Source organism: Bos grunniens, chromosome 17, assembly GCF_055505025.1.
Source record: "Bos grunniens cultivar Pamir isolate PY7600 chromosome 17, Bosgru_T2T1.0, whole genome shotgun sequence".
Classification (NCBI taxonomy): Eukaryota; Metazoa; Chordata; class Mammalia; order Artiodactyla; family Bovidae; genus Bos; species Bos grunniens.
Window position 1 is genome coordinate 65,836,547 of NC_141181.1, and position 24,170 is coordinate 65,860,716.

At 42.4% G+C, this 24,170-nt stretch overlaps 1 protein-coding gene across 11 annotated transcripts in view; it reads left to right on the plus strand.

Annotated features, from left to right (window-relative positions):
- Window positions 1-24,170, plus strand: part of GRK3 (G protein-coupled receptor kinase 3) — a 116,719-nt gene that overhangs the window by 33,875 nt on the left and 58,674 nt on the right. For 8 of the 11 annotated variants that reach the window (XM_086346003.1, XM_086346004.1, XM_086346015.1 and 5 more), the window contains one exon: window positions 19,114-19,187. The exons of 2 other annotated variants lie outside the window; for them this stretch is intronic. In XM_086346003.1, coding sequence (XP_086202129.1) covers window positions 19,114-19,187 — 74 coding nt within the window. Of the gene's footprint in view, window positions 1-10,893; window positions 11,030-19,113; window positions 19,188-24,170 lie in introns of those variants that run through there. One more of the 11 variants, XM_086346008.1, reaches the window with a different exon arrangement.

The following is a 24,170-nucleotide window of genomic DNA, read 5'->3' on the forward strand; positions in this document are numbered from 1 at the left end:
TTTCTGATGGTTACATAGCAATCAACCATCTTAATGGACATCAATTAAATTGATTCCTAATTTGCTGTCAGTAAAACTTAGATACTGACAAGTGTCCTTGGTTTGGCTTATTGAAAGAATGATTTTAAAGGGTTACTGGTTATCCAGTAGATATGGTTAAGATGATTTTGCTATCGTTTTCTTCTGTGATCAACTGGAATAATAATTTCATCATACGCAAGAGCGACACGTCAGTTCAGTTCAGTTGCTCAGTCGTGTCCTACTCTTTGCGACCCCATGGACTGCAGCACACCAGGCCTTCCTGTCCAGCACCAACTCCCGCAGTTTATTCAAACTCATGTCCATTGGGTCAGTGATGCCATCCAACCATCTCATCCTCTGTTGTTCCCTTCTCCTCCGCCTTCAGTCTTTCCCAGCAACAGGGTCTTTTCAAAAGAGTCAGTTCTCATCAGGTGGCCAAAGTATTGGAGTTTCAGCTTCAGCATCAGTCCTTCCAATGAATCTTCAGGATTGATTTCCTTTAGGATGGACTGGTTGGATCTCCTTGCAGTCCAAGAGACTCTCAAGAGTCTTCTCCAACACCACAGTTCAAAAGCATCAATTCTTCAGCACTCAGCTTTCTTTATAGTCCAACTCTCACATCCATACATGACTACTGGAAAAACCATAGCTTTGACTAGATGGACCTTTGCTGGCAAAGTAATGTCTCTGCTTTTTAATATGCTGTCTAGGTTGGTCATAACTTTCCTTCCAAGGAATAAGCGTATCCTAATTTCATGGCTGTAGTCACCATCTGCAGTGATTTTGGAGCCCCCCAAAATAAAGTCTGCCACTGTTTCCACTGTTTCCCCATCTATTTGCCATGAAGTGATGGGACCAGATGCCATGATCTTTGTTTTCAAAATGTTGAATTTAAGCCAACTTTTCCACTCTCCTCTTTCACTTTCATCAAGAGGCTCTTTAGTTCTTCTTCACTTTCTGCCATAAGGGTGGTGTCATCTACACATCTGAGGTTTATTGATATTTCTCCCGGCAATCTTAATTTCAGCTTGTGCTTCCTCCAGCCCAGTGTTTCTTATGATTACTCTGCATATAAGTTAAATAAGCAGGGTGACAGTATACAGCCGTGACGTACTCCTTTCCCTATTTGGAACCAGTGTGTTGTTCCATGTCCAGTTCTAATTGTTGCTTCCAGACCTGCATACAGATTTCTCAGGAGGCAGGTCAGGTGGTCTGGTATTCCCATCTCTTTAAGAATTTTCCACAGTTTTGATGAATTCCATCTGTCTACCGACAGACTGCTCAGCATCTCTGACTGCATCCCCTCTCCTGTTAGAGAAGGATGTTTCTCATCATAAGGAGACTCCAGAATAGATGGTTAACTCATAAAGTATGCAAATATTGCTCTCATGTATAAAGAGCATCATGGTTAATGTCATATGACATCATATTATTATTGCCATGGAAGTCATTTCCTTTTCTCACACTGACTTGAGAACCTAATCCCAGGTTTGCATATTAATCTTTCAGAGTTTGTGTGAGATAATGTTGGTGTCTGAAGCATGGTTTTGGTCAAGGATAAAAGTTTGCAACTTTTACTCTTATAAAAACAGCTTTATTGAGGCATGATTATTACATGTTGTATCATTCACTTGTTATGAGTCAGTATAATTTGATGAGTTTTAGTAAACCACGTCTCAGAGACCCCCTGTACCCACTTGGAGTCACTTCCTGCTCCCAGCCACAGCCCCAGGCAACCACTAATCTCTCTGTCTCAATAGCAGTTTGCCTTTTCGGAACATTTCATGTGAGTGGAATCCTGCAGGCTGTAGACGGTTAGTCTCTTGCGTGTGGTTTCTTCCGTTTCACATCAGGTTTTGGAGGTTCAGCCGCACCGTGTGTATCAGCGCTTCTTTCCCTTCTGTTGCTGAGTGATACCTCATTGTATGGATAGACCACATTTGGCGTATCCCTTCACCAGCTGATAGACATTGGAGTTAGTCCCACTTTTGGTCTGTTACAAACGATGTTGCTGTGAATATTCACATAAAAGTGTGAATGTATGTTTTCATTTCTCCTGGGCATGTTACTAGGAATGGAATTGCTGGGCTGTATGGTGTATTCAAGTTTAACTTATTGTCACTAGTTGTTTTCTGAATTGTGTCCTTTTTACACTCTCACCATCATTTTATGAGTGTTCCAGGTTTGCCATAGCTTCATCAACATGCTGTGATCTTTGTGATTCTGACCATCCTAGTGGGTATGAACTGGTGCTCCACTGGGGTCTTGATTTGCATTTCCCTAACAGTTAGCGATATTGTACATGTTTGTGGTGATTAGCCATTCTTATAAATCTTGGCGAAATGTCTATTTAAATCTTTTGCCCTTAAAAAAAATTATCGTCTTTATTTGTTATTTATAGTATGTCTAATTTACAAATACTTCCTCACCATCAGTGGCTTCTTTTTCATTTTCTTCGTGGTGACTTTTAAAGTACAGAAGGTTTTAATTTTAAAGTTCAGTTTATAAATTTTTAAAGTGAATTTTGGTGTAGTATCTAAGAATTTCTTGCCTAACTGAATTCTACAAAGCTTTTTTTCTCCTCTAGAAGTTTCATCATTTTAGATCTTAGGTCTTTGGTTGATTTTTTAGTTAATTGTCATATGTAATATGAGGTAAGGATCTAAATTCATCTTTTTTTTGCATATGAATATCTAGTTATTTGAAAAAAGTTTTCTTATTTGAAGAAGACAGCTCTCCCCTCCTCCCCATTGGATTCTCTTGGCACCTTTGTTGAAAATTTCAAAGAACATTTGTGTAAAAGAATGCATAAATTATATTTGGCATTTGGGGTTAAGGCATAAGAAATATACTTGCCATGGACTTTGAAAAAGTTATGTTTTGTTGTAAAAAGAATATTTTGGAAAGACAGAAATTTTTTAAAAAGGATTTTCTGAGCAGGGCTATAGAAAGAAAACTGGACACACATGTCATGGAGACCTAGTTTTTTAAGTTAGTAATTATACAAAACCACAGAAATACTGAAAAAAAAATATATGCAACAAAAGAAAACATTTTAGGGTTACTTTTTTGTCAGTTTCAGAAAACAAAGTTACCAATCTGTTTTATAATTATAAAATCATTTCTTGGTGCTTTGTGCTTCAAAACATGTTAGCTGTTTGTAAGTACTTAAAACTGTAAGTACTTAAAACCGTGGGACTTCTGACCAGAGTTAAATGATAGCAGGTCGAGCCCTTTTGCATGTGTTTGTAGAGCGGGAAGTCTTAACCCAGGAACCTGCTTCAGGGTTTGTTTTCTCTTTTGTTTCCACCCTTCTTTGGAAGGGTTTGTTTATGTCCCAGTGTGGGGCCTTCCCCAGACAAATACTTTCCCTGACTGACAGTCACAGACGGCCATGGTGCCCCCAGCTCATCTGTAAAACTTCCTCTGGCTGATAGCCACCTGCCCTGACAGAGAAGAAAAACCTGGGGCCCTGTTCCATTCCGCTTCACTTATCCATGTCTTTGTGGAGACTTCTAGTGAGGGAAAGAGTTAAACATCTATTTAAACTTTCCAGTAGCAGAGGTAAACACTTGACTAAGCACAGCTAATTGGATTTGCAGTTGAAGAGGCCAGGCAGGCACAGGCCACCGGTGGTGAGGGAACCCACAGAAATGATGGGCAGAGCTTCTGCACCCTTTCCAGCCTGCATCTCTTAACAGAAATGTCGCCCAGAGAAGAAAGATGCTGAAGAAGAGGGAAAGGCTGTTACTTCAAACCCCACTGGCGGGCAGACCTTTAGGCCGACTCCTTACCTTTTTTGGCTCCAACAAGCCTGAGGATTGGCATCTTGTGTTGGAGTCAGTCTGAATGGCTCCGAAAATTGGGGACCTGAGAGATTTGTAGCAGCTTTCAAAGAGGGTAAAAAGGCTTAACCCAGTCCTATGAGAAATTAAGTTGTCTTTTTTTCTCTTGTTCATTTTAAACTAGTTTACTTGGGCTGGTTTTACTTTTGAAAGCCATCGTTCAGGTTCTAAGATCAGCCATGATTATCTTTTCACAGAAAAACTCGAAGAGCTACAGTGTTTACTAGAAAGATGCAATCCTTTAACATCTCGTCACTAAAACTATAGGAACGCTGGCATGTGCCCACCAGGCCCCTGATCTGCAGGCTGGCAGCTCTGTCTACTTTTTGTGCCGCGTGTGTGCTCGCTCAGTTGTGTCCGACTCTTTGGACCCTACGGACTATAGCCCACCAGGCTCCTGTGTCCATGGAATTTTCCAGGCAAGAATACTGGAATGGGTTGCCATTTCCTACTCCAGGGGATCTTCCCGACCCAGGGATCAAACTTGTGTCTGCTGAGTCTCCTTCATTGGCAGGCGGGTTCTTTACCACTGTGCCACCTGGGGAACCTGTTTACCTTTTAGATGGCTGCTGTTTAATTTTTCTTGCGCTCTTCTGAGCCCACGATTGATTGGAATGAACTACTGGTTTAAGACAGTAATGGCCACCTGCTTACTGTTGATTAACACGACATGAGTGTTTTCTATGCTAGGTAAAATAATGTGACCAAGCTCACCTGACCCCCAAAAAGCAGAGCCTGAATTGAACTTGGGTTCTTCAACAGCTGCTATTTTCTACCTATTACCAGGAAGCGTTAGTTTGGAGATTAGTATCATATGGAGTTTTCCTTAATCGAAGTATCGTTGATGTACAATGTTGTGTTAGTTTCGGGTGTATAGCAAAGTGATTGTCACATGTATATATACGCTTCTCAGATTCTTTTCCATTACAGATTATTATAAGATATTGAATATGGTTTCCTGCCCCTACAGTAGGCCCTTGTTGTCTGTCTGCTTTACACATAGTAGTGTGTATCTGTCAAGCTCAGACTCCTAATTTATCCCACCTCCTACTTTCCCCTTTGGTAGCCATAAATTTGTTTCTGTTTTGGAAATAAGTTCGTTTGCATCTTTTTTCTTAGATTCCACATATAAGTGATATCCTATGATATTTGTCTTTCTCTGTCTGATCTACTTTATTAGGTATAATCATCTCTAGGTTCATCCATGTTGCTACAAATGGCATTATTTCATTCTTTTTTATGACTAATATTCTGTTGTATATATGTACCACATCTTTAACCATTCATCTATCGATGGGCATTTAGGTTGCTTGGCTTGGCTCTTGGAAATAGTACTGGAGTTTTAAAATATCAGCTGTACAGTTCCTATTTAATGTCTCATGATTCTGACATCCAGAATTTGAGGATAATGCACAAAGATCTTTCTGTGGCAGCTCTGTGTGCTTTTGCCAGATGACACATGGAGAATCAAGTGTGTTTTAAGTGCTTCGTTGGAAACGTCTCATTAAACAAAAAGGCAGATGGAGGAGACTACGACCGCAGGCCCCAGGGGACTTTCCATCTGCCACTGGCCCCCCCTACGAAAGGATGGATGTGAGACCCATGGACCTCTAGCATGTCGGTATCAGGCAGCTGTAAGGAGTGCTGATTGCTGCCCAGGAGTTCTGAACTTCTTGGAAGGGGCTACTGGTGACGTTTCTGAGCCATGAGTTTAGACCCCAAGGCAGGTATGGGGAAACCACTCTTAGCCAAAAGGCAAGTCTAGCCAATCAGCCAACATGTGCAGCTGAGTCAGCTTTGTAGCTCTCTCGCTGCCAGGGTCCACATAATTCAGGGAAAATACTACATGCTCTAGCAATGTTAGTGAAGCTGACATCTTAGTATATACTCCCAGACGGTTCCAGGGGCCTAGGAAACATCACCTCTACTGGGAAGGTTGTCGATCGGCTCTTTGAACTGGCGGTGGACAGGTGGTTGGGCGGTTTTTGGACTTCAGGAGCCCCCACTGCCTGTAGAATCCCAGGTGGCAATGCACTGGCATAATGTCCCCTTGAGTTAGCTCTTTTGGAAATACCTTTTCTGAGGGTTTTATACCTTATCTTTGATCTTTTCTTAGTAACCCTACTTCTAATCCAGTCAGGACTAGGAAATGATTGTGCTCGTACATCCTGGAATTAACTTGCTTGCTTTGTGGGCCATCTGCTGAAGAGTGTTGTCACATCGTTGTATTCTACCTGATGCTTTTAGGTCAGCCTTGAAGCCCAGAGCTTTGTCCTGATTCTGCTCACTCTCTGCTAGCAGTGGGCCCTAGACTCTGGCCCCTGTGGTAGCCAACAAGCTGGGTGTTTTCATCAACCCTTTAAATACTCCTTAGTTTCCTGATCAGCAAAACAAAGGGACTGGAATAGATAAAATCTAATGTTTCATTTAAGCCTAACACTCCATGGTTTCACGAATTAAATTTGAGTTGATTTTCTTTCATTCTTTTTTGCTGTTGCCCTTCCTGCTGTTTTGACAGATGGAGACAGGGGAAAAAGAGATAAAAGAAAAAAAGAAAGGTAGAAGAAGAAAGGGCTTTCCCAGGTGACTCAGTGGTAAAGAATCCACCTGCCAATGCAGGAGACTCGGGTTTGATCCTGGGTCAGGAAGATCCCCTGGAGAAGGAAATGGCAACCCACTCCAGCATTCTTGCCTGGCAAATCCCATGGACAGAGGAGCCTGGCGGACTACAGTCCATGGGGCTGCAAAGAGTTGGGCATGACTGAGTACATATGCACAGAGGAAGAAAGATGGGGGGCAACAAAGGAGGAGGAGAAGGTGAAGAGAGAGTGAGGGTTTTTTATGGAACCGCTTCTTATGGGAAAGTACTCGTGCTGCTTTGTCCCAGCAGCATATAGTTATTTCAGGAAGAAACTAACCACGCGTGGACGCTCCGGCACTAGTCAAGCTGAATTCTACTGCTGTCTCCTAATCAGTTCATGTACGTCGTCAGCTCAGGACAGTGACAGAGAGCCTGCACTCTGGAGAGCAGCAGATCCCAACTCCGTAAAGTCAATTCCAGCTCAGCCATCACTGTTTACTAGATGCTGGGCAGGTGGCTTCACCTCTGAGTGCTGGTCCTCTCGCCTGAGGGTGAGACTAGGTCTGTCTCGGCTTGGGGTTATTCTGAAGACTAAATGAGATCTGTATATAGGACACGGAGCACCTAAGGGCTTGATTATGGGCTGTTATCATTCAGAAAAGCTTCTGCTTCTGAGGTTTACTTGTGCTGCTATGATAAGCCAGAAATTGGTCATCACCATCTTTGTATTACTCTGTGAAGTTTCACGGATGGTGTTCTGCGTCTAGGGTTTTACAGGTAGTCCCAGTTTCATGCATTTAACCCATTCTCCTGCAAAGAGCCGAATACTTTATTTCAAAAATAAAGTTGTGCTTCAGGACATAATACAGTATCAAAGCCAGACTTGGCCTCCTACCGTAACAACTAGAAAACTGGACAAAATATATGAAGTAACTGCTTTCAGACACAGAAAGGGCCATGGTCTTTGAAAGAAGGGAAATAAACCGGGCTGGGTCCGCTCTTGGCCTGGAGTTACTTTGTAAAATGTGCCCATGTGGTGGTCCTGCTGAGGCAAGGGCTCCAGGAGCCCGGGGAAGGCAGGAGCCTGGAAACTCCAGTAAACACGTGAAATGAAGAGCTGTAGGGCTAATAAGCCAGTGATGACGACAACCCGCTCAGTGTGCTTGGGATACACTAAATCCAAAAGAAGGTTAGAGAAGAAAACAGCCCAAGGAAGCAGGTGATAGGGTGTGAGATTTAAACCCAGCTCGCCCGTGTGAACCGTCTAGTCTAACCCTAAGCCTTCCACGCTGTTTCCCTGACTGGAGTCCAGATTGGAGAACAGAGATAATCTCTGATGCTGTTTCCTCTTGGTGACTCAAAGCTGCTAGTTTAGTATTTTATGCATCAGGGGAATGGACCCTTTTTGAGGGAAGGGGATTGTCTTTTTTGTTTTAGCATGAAATCCTTTCAGCTGCCGTTACTGTAAAACTCACTGGTAGCATTTTATGTAAAGAGCTGGAGTATGTCTGTACACTGTGATTGTTTTCTCAGCATGATGACAGCATTCCAGGGGTGAATGGCCCACCAGCAATATCCCCGGTGTCCTGTCCATCACCTCTGCGTGACCCTTGTGGGCGCCTGGGCCCTGCTGGGACCAGCGTTAGGACGAGCGTCCACAGACATTGAGGCCCCAGTGGGGCTGCTGTGTTGAGTAATCGGCCCCGGGAGAGCAGCGGGGTGATTGTCCCTGCTGTGCAGAGAGGGGAGGGAGCTTCTCACAGCTACACCCCCACTCCCAGGAGGAAGTATAAGGCCCCGAGTGAACAAAAATCACAACAGTTAAAGGTACTGTCTAACTTTTAAAATTAAATACCTCGGTCATTTAATTAAGAATTTACTACAGTCAGCTGGCTATAAGTTAAAGTGAATTTGGATTGAAAATCATAGAAACTGTCTCATTGCCCTAGTAAGAAATCATTTCATGTTCATTAAATTTCGCACCCAGACCTGAGAAGCAGCTCCAGCCACACACGCGTCCCTGGAGGGCCACAGCAGCAGGCTGTGGGGCTCCGTGCCGCAGAGGGTTGGCAGTGGCAGCCTCACCACCTGGCATCTGCTGTCAAGGTTCTACTTTTTTGAGCCTCGAAGGCTTTTGCTAACATCTTTGAATTGTAGTGAAAATATTCAGGGGAGGTGGGAGGCAGGCACTGTTACAGTACATAGAGGTCAGTACTTGTTAGCGGATACAGGTCAGCTAAGGGGATGGGATGTGCATAAAAGGGTCACCTGGGGACAGACACAGTGGTGGATGAGTGTCCTGAGGAAGAGGAGGGAAGAAGGATCCAGCTTTGCCGTGTTAAGAAAGAGGCCTGGCTCTAAAATCCTCCGCTCCCAGTTTGAGAGCCGTGTTTAATTTTTTCTGAAACAACTGCCCACTTATAGTAAAAACTCTTCCCCAGCAGGCTCGTTGGAATTCCGAGCTCTCAGCACTTGCAGAGCATGTGTAAGGGAGAAGTGCCTAACACTGAGGCTTTTCTAGAAGGCTCCCCAGTCTACCAGCCCTCCCCACTCATTCAGACTTCAGCACTGGGGTAGACCGTCCCCCCACCTCTTCCTCCTGGGAACATGCTGTATCCAGATTCTAAGTCCCCCTCCTTCCTTATCCCATGGAAATTTCCTGCCTCCGACCACTTGAACTCTGTTACCCATTAATCTCTCCCCACCCAGCCTGTACTTCACTTCTTCCTGAAACCATCTGTGACTGTAGCATGAGCCATATTGATCTGCCCTTACTACATCTATCAGATGTTTATTGAGCGGATGAAGTCCTATCCATTGTGCCGAAGATAAAGAGAAAGCCACACAAGAGCAGGCCACTTCCTTCCCAGAGCCCACGAGCAAATAGCTCCTCAGTGATGCCAGAAGAGCATCCTTTCTTAACGATGCTGCCGTCTGTTCCTAAGGCCAGTGTCAGGTCTAAGGAGATGCTGGAAGTGCTGCCATCGAACGCCAGGGACAAACAAGGAACCAGACGGGGCCGGTGCCCGAGAGGCGGAGGCCCAAAGGATTCCTTTTTTTCCTTATTTCTGTTTTTTGGCTGCACCACATAGCATGCAGAATTTTAGTTCCCCAACCAAGGGTCGAAACCCACACCCACTATGGCTGTGGGTTTCAGAACAGGAGTCGATCCATTGCTAGGAGGTGTACAAACAGGTACTGATCCAATGGGTCTTTGGCCAAGTCTATTATTGATAAAATAACAAAGCGTCTATATAATCTTTAGCTCAGGATTTTCACTCTGAGGACTGTATCCTACAGATAGGCTTGAACACATGAGACATGATGTGTGGAGAAGGTTATTTATTTCTGCAGTTTTATAAAAGCAAACTCTTTGCTGCAGCCCAAATGTTCACCATTAGGAAACAAGTTACGTGACTTCCCGCATTCCATCCGACAGAATGATGCAGCTGGAGGGAGTGGCCAAGTAGCTCTTCGTGACTTGTCTAGAAAGACCACAAGGTCTTGGTTATGGGGAAAAAGCCTGATGGAGACAGTGTGGAGGGAAGTCAGAGTTCGTCTTTGCACCTGCCTTTGTGGCGTGTTAGCAGGTGACACAGCGTCTGCCACAGAAACCCACCCATGGGCATTTCTCATCTACACCGGTGCAGGGCGAGCAAGAGGCCACCGTGCCCACCCTCCATGTGCCAAGCTCTTGCCACGTTGTGACACTGGCGTCCCTTAGAACTCGGAGTCCCCTGCATCGAGCTGGGTGACGCAGCCACATGGACTTCCTAGCAGCTGGCCAAGAAGTGACACCCACCCCTTCCCCGAAAAGACATAGTAACCAGTAATAGAGGTTACACTGAGGGTGATGGTGGTGGGCGTGCTACTGGGAACACGAGGGGCGTGAACTGGAAGGCAGCTTTTCAGTTTGTACCTTTTTAATACAGTTTTACAATTTTGTGCCATTTCGTCCATTCCTAAAATAAAAAGAGATAGTTGTAATTTAGTGGCCTTGAAAGCGCTAAGGACCCAGGGCTGTGGGAGCAGAAAAGAGGGACAGCTTCTCGACCTCACTGGGATGGGGAGGAGGGCTGGTCCTTGGAAGTTTATGGTGATTTGTGATGCTCAGGTGAAGTCCTGAAGGTTAAGTGCTCGTTAACCAGGTCAAATCTGCAGGTGGTGGGTGGCTGTGAGAAGGAGGGGCCGGGGAAGTGGGGCCGGGGAGAGGTGGATGGCAAGAAGGGAGCGGTGCCGAGAAGTCAGCCTGTGTGAAGGGACTGAGGGCTCGTGGCATGTTGAGTGACCTGCGCTTGTGTCCGGCTTTGCTGGGCAGGTGGCGCTGTAGCTCGGTGAGGTGGTGGGGCAGAGCGCAGTGTGCGCTGCGCTGCAGATGATGCAGGCTGGGTCGCATCCGGCATCTGTGCAGTGATGACAGGGAACAGCATGGTCAGGTCTGGGGCAGCAGCTCACAGGACAGATTAGAAGGGACGCCGGACGAATGATGGGAGCTGAGTGAGTGGCCGAGTGGTGATCGAGGAAGCAGCACGTCTCTCTCCTGCAAAGCGAACGTGGCTCGTAACTGATGCAGTGCAGTTAGGTATTGTCTTTATGTACGTTGGTCAGTTCCTCCAGTCAGATTACAGTTGCTCTGAGAGCCCCTTCATTTCACACTTATGCTTACAGTATCCGGACCTAAAAACTTACTGGTTGATCCTCTTTGTTTTAAATAAATCTTTATTGGAATATACATATAGGAAAGTGCTCAGGTCCAAGTGCATAGGCTCATGAATTATCACGGAGTGAACACACATGCGTTAATTGGTGGACTCCTATTGTGTTTATTCCTTGATACAATTGTGGTTAGACCCAGCTTGTTCGCCGCAACCTCCCCACTTTGTCCCTGTTGTGTTTATTCTGTGGTGTGCACACATACTCTGATTTCCATACTGCCAGCTTTAATCATTGTTCTTTGAGATGTCTTTGGGAAACATAAATCAGGTGGATTGTTGGGATAATTTGTTTTAAGTTGCTTTAAATCTCACTTTATTTTAATTGTCAGTTTGCTTGTTTGCTATTAGATGTGCATTAAACTGTGATAGATGAAAAAAATTGACCCCAGTCTGGAAAGAGTGTTGGCATGGTGTGCATAGCCAGAAATATGTTTTCTCTTCATTAATTTTCATGTTTGTAAAGGCTTAAAGTAGCCCAACTATTGCAAGGATTTAGATATACTTTTCTTGACTCTGTAATTTCACATTTTCCTCCCAGTCCCAGTTTCCTTTGATTTTTGAATCGAGAGCCAATTGCTCAGAACCGTCTATGAATTTTTCTTCAGCCAGATTCATTACCATTTGTGCTTTTGTCTACTGGACTGTTACTACTCATGGTCCCAAATCTCTCCATTATCTAAACGAGTGATCCCTTTAATTAATCTAAGAATATTTTATTGAACATGAATGTGCCAAACTTAAATTGGAGGTGGAATGGTAACTTGGATTTTTAGAAGACCTAACTATTTATAATATTCCTCAACTACATTTTGTTTCTAATTTTATCCTGTAAGTTTTAAGTCAGGAAGGTGAAAGTTCTAGTTTGACAAGGAGATTGAAATTAAAAAATATATGTTTTAAGATTTTCATGACATAGATAAATACAATTAACTAAATATTCTTTTATAATATATTTATTTATTCCTTTGGGACTTGGAAGAAATGAAAAGAAGTATTCATTGGGAAGTTAGCTTAGTCATATTCATTTAGAAGGGGCATGGTACCCTTTGGGAGTTTATTCATGAGTTATCATTTACAATTTCCTTTATTTTCACCTGTAAAAAAATATTATGTATCCTGAATGTGTCAGAGTCATTTCTGACCTCTGCGTTACCCAGAACCTTTGTAATTACTTATTTTAGTCCCATGGCTCTGTGTTTGAATGATTTTTATCTTCCATAGAAACTTGTGCTTTATGAAAAGCATCTTGTAGACATTGACAACCATGTAAGTGATCCGGTATTGACTTCTAGAAATTCTAGATCCCAATTTGTGATCATCTTAAAGCCACTATTCAGGAACACCTTTTGAGGCTTGTCTCTGGCTCAACTATATGCACCCAATCTTACTTTTCTTTCTTTTTTTAGCATCAGCTTTTTTTTTTTTGGTGGGGCAGGCAGACTCAGGTTTAATCGAGGTATAATTTAAGTAAAACTCACCATCTACAATGGACACTTCTATCAGTTTTGACAAATGCTTAAAGTTGTATCAATATAACAACTACAGAAGTCAAGGTGTAGAGTAATTCATCGCCTCCCCAGATTTTCTAGGGCCATTTATAAGTCAGCTCCCACTCCCCACCCTAACCCCTGACAGCCACTGATCTGTTTGTTCCTATGGTTTGTCCTTCTCCAGAATGACACAGAAGTGGACTCATTGAGTATGTAGCCTTTGAATCTGGTTTCTTTCACTTAGCACAGTGCGTTAGAGAGTCACTTACGGTGGATGTATCAGTAGTTCATGCCTTTGTCTTGTTGAGTAGGGTTCCATTGTATCAATATGTCACACTTTATTCAGTCAGGAGCTGAAGAACATTTGGGTTATACCCAATTTTTCTATATTATATATGCAGCTACTATAAATATCTGTGTTCAGATTTTTGTGTGAACGTAAATTTTCATTCCTCTTGGATAAATATCTAGGAGTGGGATTGTTGGGCTGAATGGCAAATGGATCTTTAAAGAAATGTTTCCCAATGGAGAGCCCTAGTTTCTCCACATTCACTTCTAATCAGCAGTGGTATTGTTTCTCTCTCTCTCTCTTTTTTTTTTTTTGGCTATTCTAAGAAGGATATAGTGATACCTTATTGTGATGTTAATTTGCATTTTTCTAATGACTAATAATGTTGGGCATCTTCTCATGCACTTATTTTGTATTTATATATCATCTTTGGTGCAAGTATTCAAATCTTCTCATTTAAAAAAAATAGTGAATTATTTGTGTTCTCATTATTGAATTTGAGACTTCATTGTATGCTTTGAATACAAGTTCTCTGTCAGATACTTAATTTACAATTACTTTTCTCCAAATGCGTGGTCTCTCTTTGCTTTCCCTTTGTAAGTAATAATTAATGTTGGGAAATTACTTTGGAGACTGTGTGAATATTCTATTCCTTGTTAAAGGTATACCCACTGATTTTGGCACCTGTTGATTTTCTAACTCCATCAGTCCTTCTTCGGTTTTTGTGCTAAGGAAGAGCTTCCCCCTTCTTCCCTTCTCCTGCTTTCCTCCATTGTGGAGTCACAGCCCAGGTTCCCCTTGGTATCAGGATCAGTCATCCCAGCCAACACAGTCATTCTTTCTCTGACTGTTGATTCAGTGGCATGAGGAGTCCAAAACATTGTATATTCTTCAAAGCGAGTAAGGCTTCTGGTTGCCAAAATCTGACATTATCAGTCTTGTTAACTCTGCCCTTCTAGTAGTTGTGAAGTGGTGTTTCAAAGTGATTTAGTTTATATTTGCATGTTAACCAGCGGTCACGGGCTTCTCAGGTGGTGCCAGTGGTAAACGGTGCCACGTGGGTGGCAAATTACGCCTGCCAGTACAGGAGACGTAAGAGGTGCAGGTTTGATCACTGATTTGGGAAGATCCCCTGAAGGAGGGCAGGGCAACCCGCTGCTGTATTCTTTCCTGCAGAATCCCATGGACAGAGGAGCCTGGCGGGCTGCAGTCCACGGGGTCGCAGAGTCAGACGCGACTGGAACCACTCAGCACGCGCACACAACAGCGTCAGACCCTGTTCATGTGCTTCTTGTCTATTCGTGTTGTTTCCTTTGTGAAGTGTTCAGATTTCTTTGCCCATTCTTTTATTGGGTTGTTTCCTTTTAAAAACTGATTTTTAAGAGGTTTTTTTTTTTTTTTTTAATGTATGTGTAAGCTGAATATAGGCCTTTTTCAGATTTAAGTTTCTTTCTTCCATTTTGATATGTTTTTTCTTAGCACCTTTTTTTTTTTGAAAAGACTTCCTTTTCCCCATAAATTGCTTTGCTGTCTTTATTGAAAATAAGTTGACCACGTATGAGTTGAGTGTATTTCTGGATCCTCTGTTGTGTTTCATTGATTTAGTCTTATGCCAGTGTCACCCTGTTGATTACCTTGGCTGTATAATGAATGAGTCTTGAAATTAGGCAGAGTACATCCTTGAACTTTTTTCTTCTTTTTCAAGATGCTTTGAGTATTTTAGGTTTTTTGTGTTTCCATATCCATTTTAGAATCAGCTTGTCAGTTTCATTAAAAAGCCTGTGATCGGGAATTATGATTGGAATTACATTGACCCCATAGATCAGTTTGGGGAGAATTAATATCTGAGCAATACTGAGTCTTCCAATCCATATATCTTTTCATTTATTTAGATGTTCTTTAATATCTTTCAGTGATATTTTGCAGTTTTCCACACAGTGGCCTTGAATAGCTCTTATTTATTTATTCCTAAATATTGATTATTTTTTGATGTTAGCACAAATGGACTTGTTTCAAAGTTCCATTTTAAAATTGTGTTATGTGAGTATACCTACTGTCATTGGTTCTTAGCTAATGACCTTGTCTTTTATGAGCTTCCTAAATTCACTTATATATTCTAGTAGCTGTTTTGTCGGAGAAGGCGATGGCACCCCACTCCAGTACTCTTGCCTGGAAAATCCCATGGACAGAGGAGCCTGGTAGGCTGCAGTCCGTGGGGTCACGAAGTCGGAGACGACTGCGTGACTTCACTTTCAGTTTTCACTTTCATGCATTGGAAAAGGAAATGGCAACCCACTCCAGTGTTCTTGCCTGGAGAATCTCAGGGACAGCAGTGCCTGGTGGGCTGCCGTCTCTGGGGTCGCCCAGAGTCCGACACGACTGAAGCGACTTAGCAGCAGCAGCAGCAGGTCTGTCAACAAGGGAAACTGAAAACAATGATTAAAGATTTGTTACATAGTTAACTAGGTTGTCTAGGAATAAAAGCAGTTTTAACTTTGCAATTTTGATGACTTTCATTTCATTCTTTTGTTGCACTGGCACAGACCTCTTAATGCAGTATTGAACAGAAGGTGTGAGTTAGGCATTCTGGCCTGCTCTAATTTGAAATGCTTTGTACTTTATTCATCCCACAGCTCAGAGGTCTTGATCTCTGTTTTATCTTTGGTCTCAGCACCACATTTAGTTCCTTTATATCATTTACTGTACATTGACATTATTTTATTTGTTTACTGCTTTGTTGTCTGCCCCTTACGTCAACCAGTAAGTCTCTTACGAGAAGAACTCTGCCTTCACCAACGTATAGCACAGTGACCCTTAGTAGACACAGGAAATGCTTTGTCAAATCAGTACATTTTGGTGGAAACTTATAGCAGTTATGCAATCTATCCTCCTTCCCAGCGTTTGAACTTCCTTAATAAAGCCCAGCACAAGCCTTACTTCTTTTGTTGGGGGTGGGGGAGGGGTGTGCTGGTCTTTGTTGCCGCACGGGCTTTTATCTAGTTGGGGCAGGTGGGGTCTTCTCTAGTTGTGGTGTACGGCTTCTCGTTGCAGTGGCTTCTCCTTGTGGCAAAGCCTGGGTTCCAGGGCGCATGGGCCTCGTAGCTGCAGCCCCCAGGCTCCAGAGCACAGGCTCAGTAGTCACGGCACATGAGCTTGGTAGTTCGTGGCCTGTGGAGTCCTCAGGGATGGAGCCGTGTCTCCTGCACTGGCAGGAGGATTCGTCACCACTGAGCCACCAGGGAAGCCCCGGGTGTTATTTCTTAGAAAACTTTTTCATGTTTCTCTTTCCTTTTTTAAAATTTTTTTAGGAGGCTAAATTTTAATTTCCCATAGAAACCACTTATATTTAATATTTCAAGTTTTTAATTGATGTTTTATAAAAGATAATACAATTCTTTCTCCTGATTTTTGCAAAATATTTTGGTGGGACATTGGGATAGTTTGCCTTTCCTGGATGTCACATACACTCGGGAGGTAATTAGTATCCAGTTTGCAGTGGTTCAAATGTAGAAACAAGGGTAAACACATTCCACAGTTATCTAGTAAGCAGGTGTTGGGTCACAGTTTTTTATTCTTTGAAATCTGGAGAAATCACACTGATGAAGCGAACTAGCTAGGCGAAAATTTTCTTAATTTTTCCTTTTAGCTTTTGTTCTAATCAGTAACGTTTCTCTTTTTTAAAAATGTAATTTAAGTCTAATGAAGGTAAATTGCTTTTAGCCTGGAACACAGTGATCTAGGATTTATCCTAAAGGCAAAATATCAAAATATCTTTCTTCTGGCTGCTCCATTTTAGCAGCTGCTGTGATAGAAAGTAGCACTTAAGTTTGCATACAGACAGGAGGGGAATACTGTCCCCCACATACAATGTTAAAATAATTATTTGCAACTTCCCTGGTGTCTCAGTGGTAAAGAATCTGCCAGCCACTGCAAAGGACAAGGTTCGATCCCTGGTCCAGGGAGATCCCACGTGCCACGGAGCAACTAAGCCCGTGTGCCACAAGTACTGAGCCCTTGTGCCCTAGAGTCTGTGCTCTGCAACAAGAGAAAGCACGGCGATGAGAAGCCCTCGGACCACTAGAGAGTAGCCCCTGCTTGCCGCAGCCAGAGAGACGTCTGCGCAGCAGCAGAGACCCGGTGCAGCCAAAAATAAATACATAAATAATCAAAAACTTCATCGGCTTATTGTACACACTGAGGATGGAAGTTGCATTAAAGTAGGTGACAGCATATTAAATTGGTTGTTCATTCATTCAACTCCTCTCTCCATCCCCTTCCTCCTTTCTTTCCTCTCCTCTCCAATTTACAAATGGGCATTTCAACAGCCCTCCGTGGATACTGGAGAGAGTAAGCTGACTGACATTTAGTAAGAGTTTAGAGGACCCAGACAACCCCGTCAACCAACTTAATTGCCTTTTTACTCTGTTTAATGAAACACTTCACCTTATATACTATCTTTTTTTTTTTTTCCAAGTACCTTTAAAACATTCACCTAGAAGGACCAAATTCAGTCCAATTTTGGTCCAAAACCAAATTTCAATAAATTTTATAGTGTTGAAATCCTACCGAATGTGTTCTCTGACCACAACAGAATTAAACAGAAATCGATATCCCCCAAAATACCTTAAAAAAATCCAAATATCTGAAAATGGCACGTTTCTGAAGGTGCAGTCATTCTGAATGACTCAGGAGTCAAAGATGACATGACAAGGGAAATGTAAAATTACTTTGGGAGGAATGAGAACAAAAAGACGACCTTACTCTTACATTACCTTACTCTAAACTAATATGTTTAAAATAAACATATTAACATGAGGAATCAATGGAGAATGACACCTTCGATTCTTCCTATTTGGCTGCTGCTTGAACTCCCCGCTTCCTTCATGCATTAGCCCCTCCAGCCCCACTGCAGTTGACAGGGTGGCCAAGGATTGCGGCCGTGCTCCTGCTTGCTGTCTGCACCCAACCCTCATACTCTGGCCTTGCCTGTTTAACCAAGTGGTTCAGATACTTTTCTTCTAGTTCCAGTGAACAAACATTTACCATTTTCAAAGGTCATGTTCCTGGAACCATGGAGGGGAATTTACGGGGCAGTAACAGACAAGCTCAGGTCATATTACTCTTATGTTAACTTGAATGAAAATCATGTCAAAGCTGCTTCCTTCCAGCTCTCTCCTACCTGGGGAGTTCTGGTCTAACCCTCACCCAACATTTTAACTTTTTCTGAGTGTTTCTTCATTTCCCACTCCCCCCGCCCCTGGTGACTTCTGTTTCTCCTAGCGATCCTTTAATTGTTTGGACGTTCTCATTGTTTTTGACTTTTTGTAACCTTCCCATATCTCTGCCCTCGGTCAGCCTGTTGTATCCAGCCTGTAATATTTGCTGAGACTTGACTAGGTGTGAGGCATTGACTGGGTTTGGTACAGGATGGGAGCTTGTAAGTCAGATAATTAACCGGGGTGTGCTAAGTGCTTTGACTTGTTGGAAGGGCCATGCCAGCAAACATTCATTCAACAAATATTTATTTGCCTTCCACTGTGTAGCGGGCACTGTGCAATGGGAGTGGTATCCTGGGCAGCAGGTCGTGATGGCTTGATGAGGTGTGGGGTTGTGAAGGGGAAAAGCATGATCTGGAGATGGATGATCCATTTAGGCTGAAGGTGTTTGGTGGGGACTTGGTGGGACTTGAGCTAATATGTGGTGAGAGAAAAGGCTAGGAAGATTAGGGAGGCCCTTTGGTTTTGTTTTCTTTTTAAGGGAGTTTAGTTCTGTTTCAGTGAGCATATGATTTATTAGATCCATGGTGACTCTTGCCAACACCTCTGTACTGCCCTCATCTCTGATTTCTTTGATTTGCCTTATGTTCTCGGCAGTGACCAGTGGCGCTGAGTGGTGGTGGCCGCTTGCACTGTTAATTGTGCATTTTTTAAAGTGGGAGGAGGGTTGCCAAGAGAGAATGAACCCCAATGCAAGAGCCAGATGTATGATACTCTTATCTAACCTGCATTATTTTCTTGTAGGCATTAGGCATTAAGTAGCCTCTTAAAACCTTTTAAAATTTCTTTGTTAATGTAGGAGAGGAAGAGGTCAAAACAAATGAATTTGAAAACACCCTGTGGGATAAAGTTTCCATCCATTGCCCACCCTGAAATTTTTTATTCTCTTTCTTTAGGTTTCTTGCTATTTAAAGATTTTTGTTTGAATGAAATTAATGAAGCTGTACCTCAGGTGAAGTTTTATGAAGAGGTAAGAAGTGACTGTTTTATCAATGCTTTTATTTTAAAAGCATATTTAAACTGTTCTTTGGAAAATATTAAGACTCCTAGATATTACAAATATTTAGAAATATTTAGAAATTCATTGAAAGTAATTAGTAGCACGAGATATATAATTTATTAGAGATTCTGGCACCAACTATAAAAAATATATCTTTAAAACTCTATAGTGTTCTGGAGTCAGTGAGGAATAGTTGGACTAAAATTCCAGAGGAAGACGATGGAGCATCCTCACCCATTTTATTTTCTGCAGAAGCTTGCAGATTCTGGAGACAGAAGCTGAGGTAGAGGGCTGCTATTGGATAAAAGAATAACTAGCAAAGTTTTATGGTCACACATTACTGGAGTGACGAATCAGAGACTTGTGGGAGAGGGAGGCCTCAAGCCCATAGCCCGTTTTCCCAGCAAAACATTGGGAGGGGCTGAAGAGATGGGCCAGGAGCTTCTGAAAGACACACTGAAACCTCTCACAGCCTTGCAGGATTACATGATATTTAAGTATACACCTGCTGTGGCACGAATCTGAAAACAGAACAGTCAGGAGAGGAAAACCCCACTGAAGATCTGGAACCACTTATCACCTGGGACATTGGTTGGTCATAGGTGTGGTGAGCAGATGAGAATCCAAGTTTGGCCCCTGGCAGGAGGCTGTTTCTGGGAGACAGAAAAACCAAAAGAGGTTTCTGGGTCTGGAGTAAAGACTAGATGAGATTAGAGGGGCCCCCAAAACATGATGAGTCCGTTTCTCAAGACGTATGCCAAGTTTTGAAGCTTGAATGGGACAGGGGCCCAAGAGCCATCCTGAAGCCTTCTTAAGGGCAGAACCAAGTTCAGTGTGGAGGAGACAGAGATCTCATTGAACTCCAGGGAGAGCCAGGCCTTAGAAATGGGGGTGAACCAGAGGCAGACTGATAGCTTAAGGTGAACGTGTCGGATTCATGATCTCCAAAGAAGATTTAGCTTTGGGACCAGGGACCAGGCTTGATCACTCAAGAGCTTTTGTGTAGCAGAGTTTTATTAAAGTAAGAAAAGGAACAGAGAAAGCTTCTGACACAGACATCAGAAGGGGGATGGAGAGTGCCCCCCTCGCTGGTCTAAGCAAGGGAGTTATATACTGTTTAATTGGTTGTTCGGTTCAGTTCAGTCACTCAGTCGTGTCCAACTCTTTGCAACCCCATGGACTGCAGCACACCAGGCCTCCCTGTCCATCACCAACTCCCGGAGTTTACCCAAACTCATGTCCATTGAGTCGGTGATGCCATCCAACCATCTCATCCTCTGTTATTACAATAAATCAAAAAAATGTCTCAAGGTTGTAAAGATCTTACTAGACCTACTCCCACAATTTACGTTTTAAGATGACAGGATTAGAACTAACAATAGAAAGATCTTACCAGACCCACTCCCGTAATATACATTTTAAGATAACAGGGTTTAGTCAAAAGGTTTTCAAGAAGGAGAAACTATCCTCAAGCAGGATACATTATTGTTATATAGAGTTTAAACTGAGTTGTTCATTGTGTAATCATCAGCTTAGGGCTTAAAGGGGAAAACATTTTATATGACTAAGACTAAGGAATGTAGAGAAAAAGAAGAGATGGTTGTCCTTTCCTCCTCCTTGAGAACCCCAGACCCCTTTCTCGTCCTTGGGGACCCCGGACTTCTTATCAACCTGCCTAGGAATTGACTCTCAAGACTGAGTCCTACACAAACGGCAGCAAGACCAGCCCAACTCAGCTCCCTGTTGGGCAGTGAGCTCCCCTGCTGCCTGTGCAGCAGAGAGCAAGGGGAGCCCTCTGTCTCTTTTCTGGGTGCAAAATAACAATACTTAGAGACTCTCCAGCATTCACCATACAGTAAAAAATGATATGATACAATAGAAGCAAGATCATATGACTTATAAACAAGGCAATAGAATCAGACCCACAGATGAGTCAGATATTGGAGCTAGCTGACAAGTGCCTAAAAATAACCGTAAGTAATATATTTAAGACAACAGAGGACAAGTTGGACAAAATAATTAGATGGAAGGATAGAGTTTTGGCATAATTTGGATTTATTGTGGAAAAACCGAGCAGATATTCTAGAAAATAAAGTACAGTATTTAAATTAGAACCCAGTGGCTAGAACCAATAGCAGACTGTCACAATGAGAGACAGGATTAATGAATGGGAGGCAGTTCAGTAGATCATCTCAAACTGAAACACAGGAAAAAAAAAAACTATAAGAAAGAAATAAGGGCATTAAAGACAAGTGAGATGCACTTAAAAAGGTCTTTGTAGAGGTGGAGTCCCAGAAAAGAGGAGGGAGAATGGGGCATAAGCAATACTTGAGGATAGAATACTGTTACAAAATGATGAAAGACAGTAGCTTAAAGATTCAAAACACATAGAAAACCCCAAGCAGGATGACTACCAAGGAAACATATCTTTGCTCATCAGTATAAGACTCTGAAATCCCATGACAGAAAATTTTAAAAGCAGCCAGAGGTTAGAAAAAGACACCTAGTTTTTAAAGGGCCAGTAATATGGACTTCCCTGGTGGCTCAGAGGTTAGAGCATCTGCCTGCAATGTGGGAGACCCAGGTTCGATCCCTGGGTCAGGAAGATCCTCTGGAGAAGGAAATGGCAACCCACTCCAGTATTCTTGCCTGGAGTATCCCATGGATGGAAGAGCCTGCTGGGTTACAGTCCACGGGGTCGCAGAGTCGGACACGACTGAGCGGCTTCGCTCAATATGACCGACACAACTATGACATCTTAAACGATTAAGAAAAAAGAAAGACGATAAAATGGCCATCTTTAAAGTAATGAGCGAGAAAAGCTGCCAACCTAAAATTATTTTCCCAGCCAAACTCCCTTAAAAAATGAAGATGAAATAAAGATGGTTTTGGACAAAAACCAAGAGAATTTGTCAGTAGTGGAACTGCATTACCATCAGTATTAAAGGGAGCTACTTCAAGCATAAGGGAAATGATCCTGGATGGAAATGCAAGGAGGGATGAAAGACATCATAAAGGGTAAATATGCATGTGAAATATATACATGTTGGCCATATAAAGCTGTTATATGTTCTTAGGGTTTAAAGTGTGTGTAAAACTGAAATGTATGAGAGTATCACAGAAGGCAGGAGAAGGGTTAATAAAGTTAAAGTATTTTAAGATTCTAGGATTACTGGGGACAAGTGAAAGTAGTAATTTGCACTGACTTGTAAAGAATGCATATTGTAACCTCTTAAGGTAACATTTAAGAGAATAAAATATGTGTATCTAGGAGGTTGAAATAGAGGGAATATGAAATAAAACAACATTGTTTTAATCCCCAAAAAGAAAGAGAATAGAAGGTCGACATAAAGTAGGAGGTCAAATCGAAAACAAAGAGGAACTGTGGTAGCTAAAAACCCGTTTATATAAATGATTATATTTAATATAAATGGGCTAAATACTCCCAGTAAAAGACTAAGTTTGTCAGACTGGATATATAACCAAAACCATGTTATGTACTGCTTGTTAAGCGTCATGCTTTATTTAAAGTATTTTACTTTACTTTTAAATTAAAATACAATTGCTATACAATATTCAGATCAGATCAGATCAGTTGCTCAGTCGTGTCCGACTTTTTGCAACCCCATGAATCGCAGCACGCCAGGCCTCCCTGTCCATCACCAACTCCCGGAGTTCACTCAGACTCACGTCCATTGAGTCAGTGATGCCATCCAGCCATCTCATCCTCTGTCCGTCCCCTTCTCCTCTTACCCCCAATCCCTCCCAGCATCAGAGTCTTTTCCAATGAGTCAACTCTTCACATGAGGTGGCCAAAGTACTGGAGTTTCAGCTTTAGCATCATTCCTTCCAAAGAAATCCCAAGGCTGATCTCCTTCAGAATGGACTGGTTGGATCTCCTTGCAATCCAAGGGATTCTCAAGAGTCTTCTCCAACACCACAGTTCAAAAGCATCAATTCTTCGGCGCTCAGCCTTCTTCACAGTCCAACTCTCACATCCATACATGACCACAGGAAAAACCATAGCCTTGACTAGATGGACTTTTGTTGGCAAAGTAATAGGTTGGTCATAAGTTTCCTTCCAAGGAGTAAGCGTCTTTTAATTTCATGGCTGCAGTCACCATCTGCAGTGATTTTGGAGCCCCCCAAAAATAAAGTCTGACACTGTTTCCACTGTTTCCCCATCTATTTCCCATGAAGTGATGGGACTGGATGCCATGATCTTCGTTTTCTGAATGTTGAGCTTTAAGCCAACTTTTTCACTCTCCACTTTCACTTTCATCAAGAAGCTTTTTAGTTCGTCTTCACTTTCTGCCATAAGGGTGGTGTCATCTGCGTATCTGAGGTTATTGATATTTCTCCCGGCAATCTTGATTCCAGCTTGTGCTTCTTCCACTTACAGGTGTACATTATAGCGATTCAGTGTTTAAGGAAGTAACATACTTTAAACAGAAGGATGGAAGAGGATTTGTAATATATATACTCACTGAAGCAAAGCTGGCATAGTATCAGACAAAGTACACAGCAATGCTTCTTTGAGATAGAGATGATTTCATCATGATAGAGGAGTCAGTATCTTCATCTCAAATCTGTATGTTACAAATAGCATAACTTTAAAATACGTCAAGCAAAAATTGGCAGGGAGGTCAAAACAAAATAATTCTACAATCCTCCTGGGACACACAGATACTTCAAGAGCTTGTAGAAACAAATAGGCAAAAATTAGTAAGGATATAGATGGTCTTAATAAAGTGATGAATACAGTTGACTTAACTTGACATCCAGAATGCTGCTTTCAGCAAAAACAGTTTGTGTTCTTAAAAGTACGTATGGAATATTTACCAAAATAGAACATATGCTGGGCCCTAAAGCAAGTTTCTGCAAATTTCAAGATTGAAATTGTTCAGGGTGTGCATTCTGATCACAGTGGACTTAAGTGCAGATTTCACAACA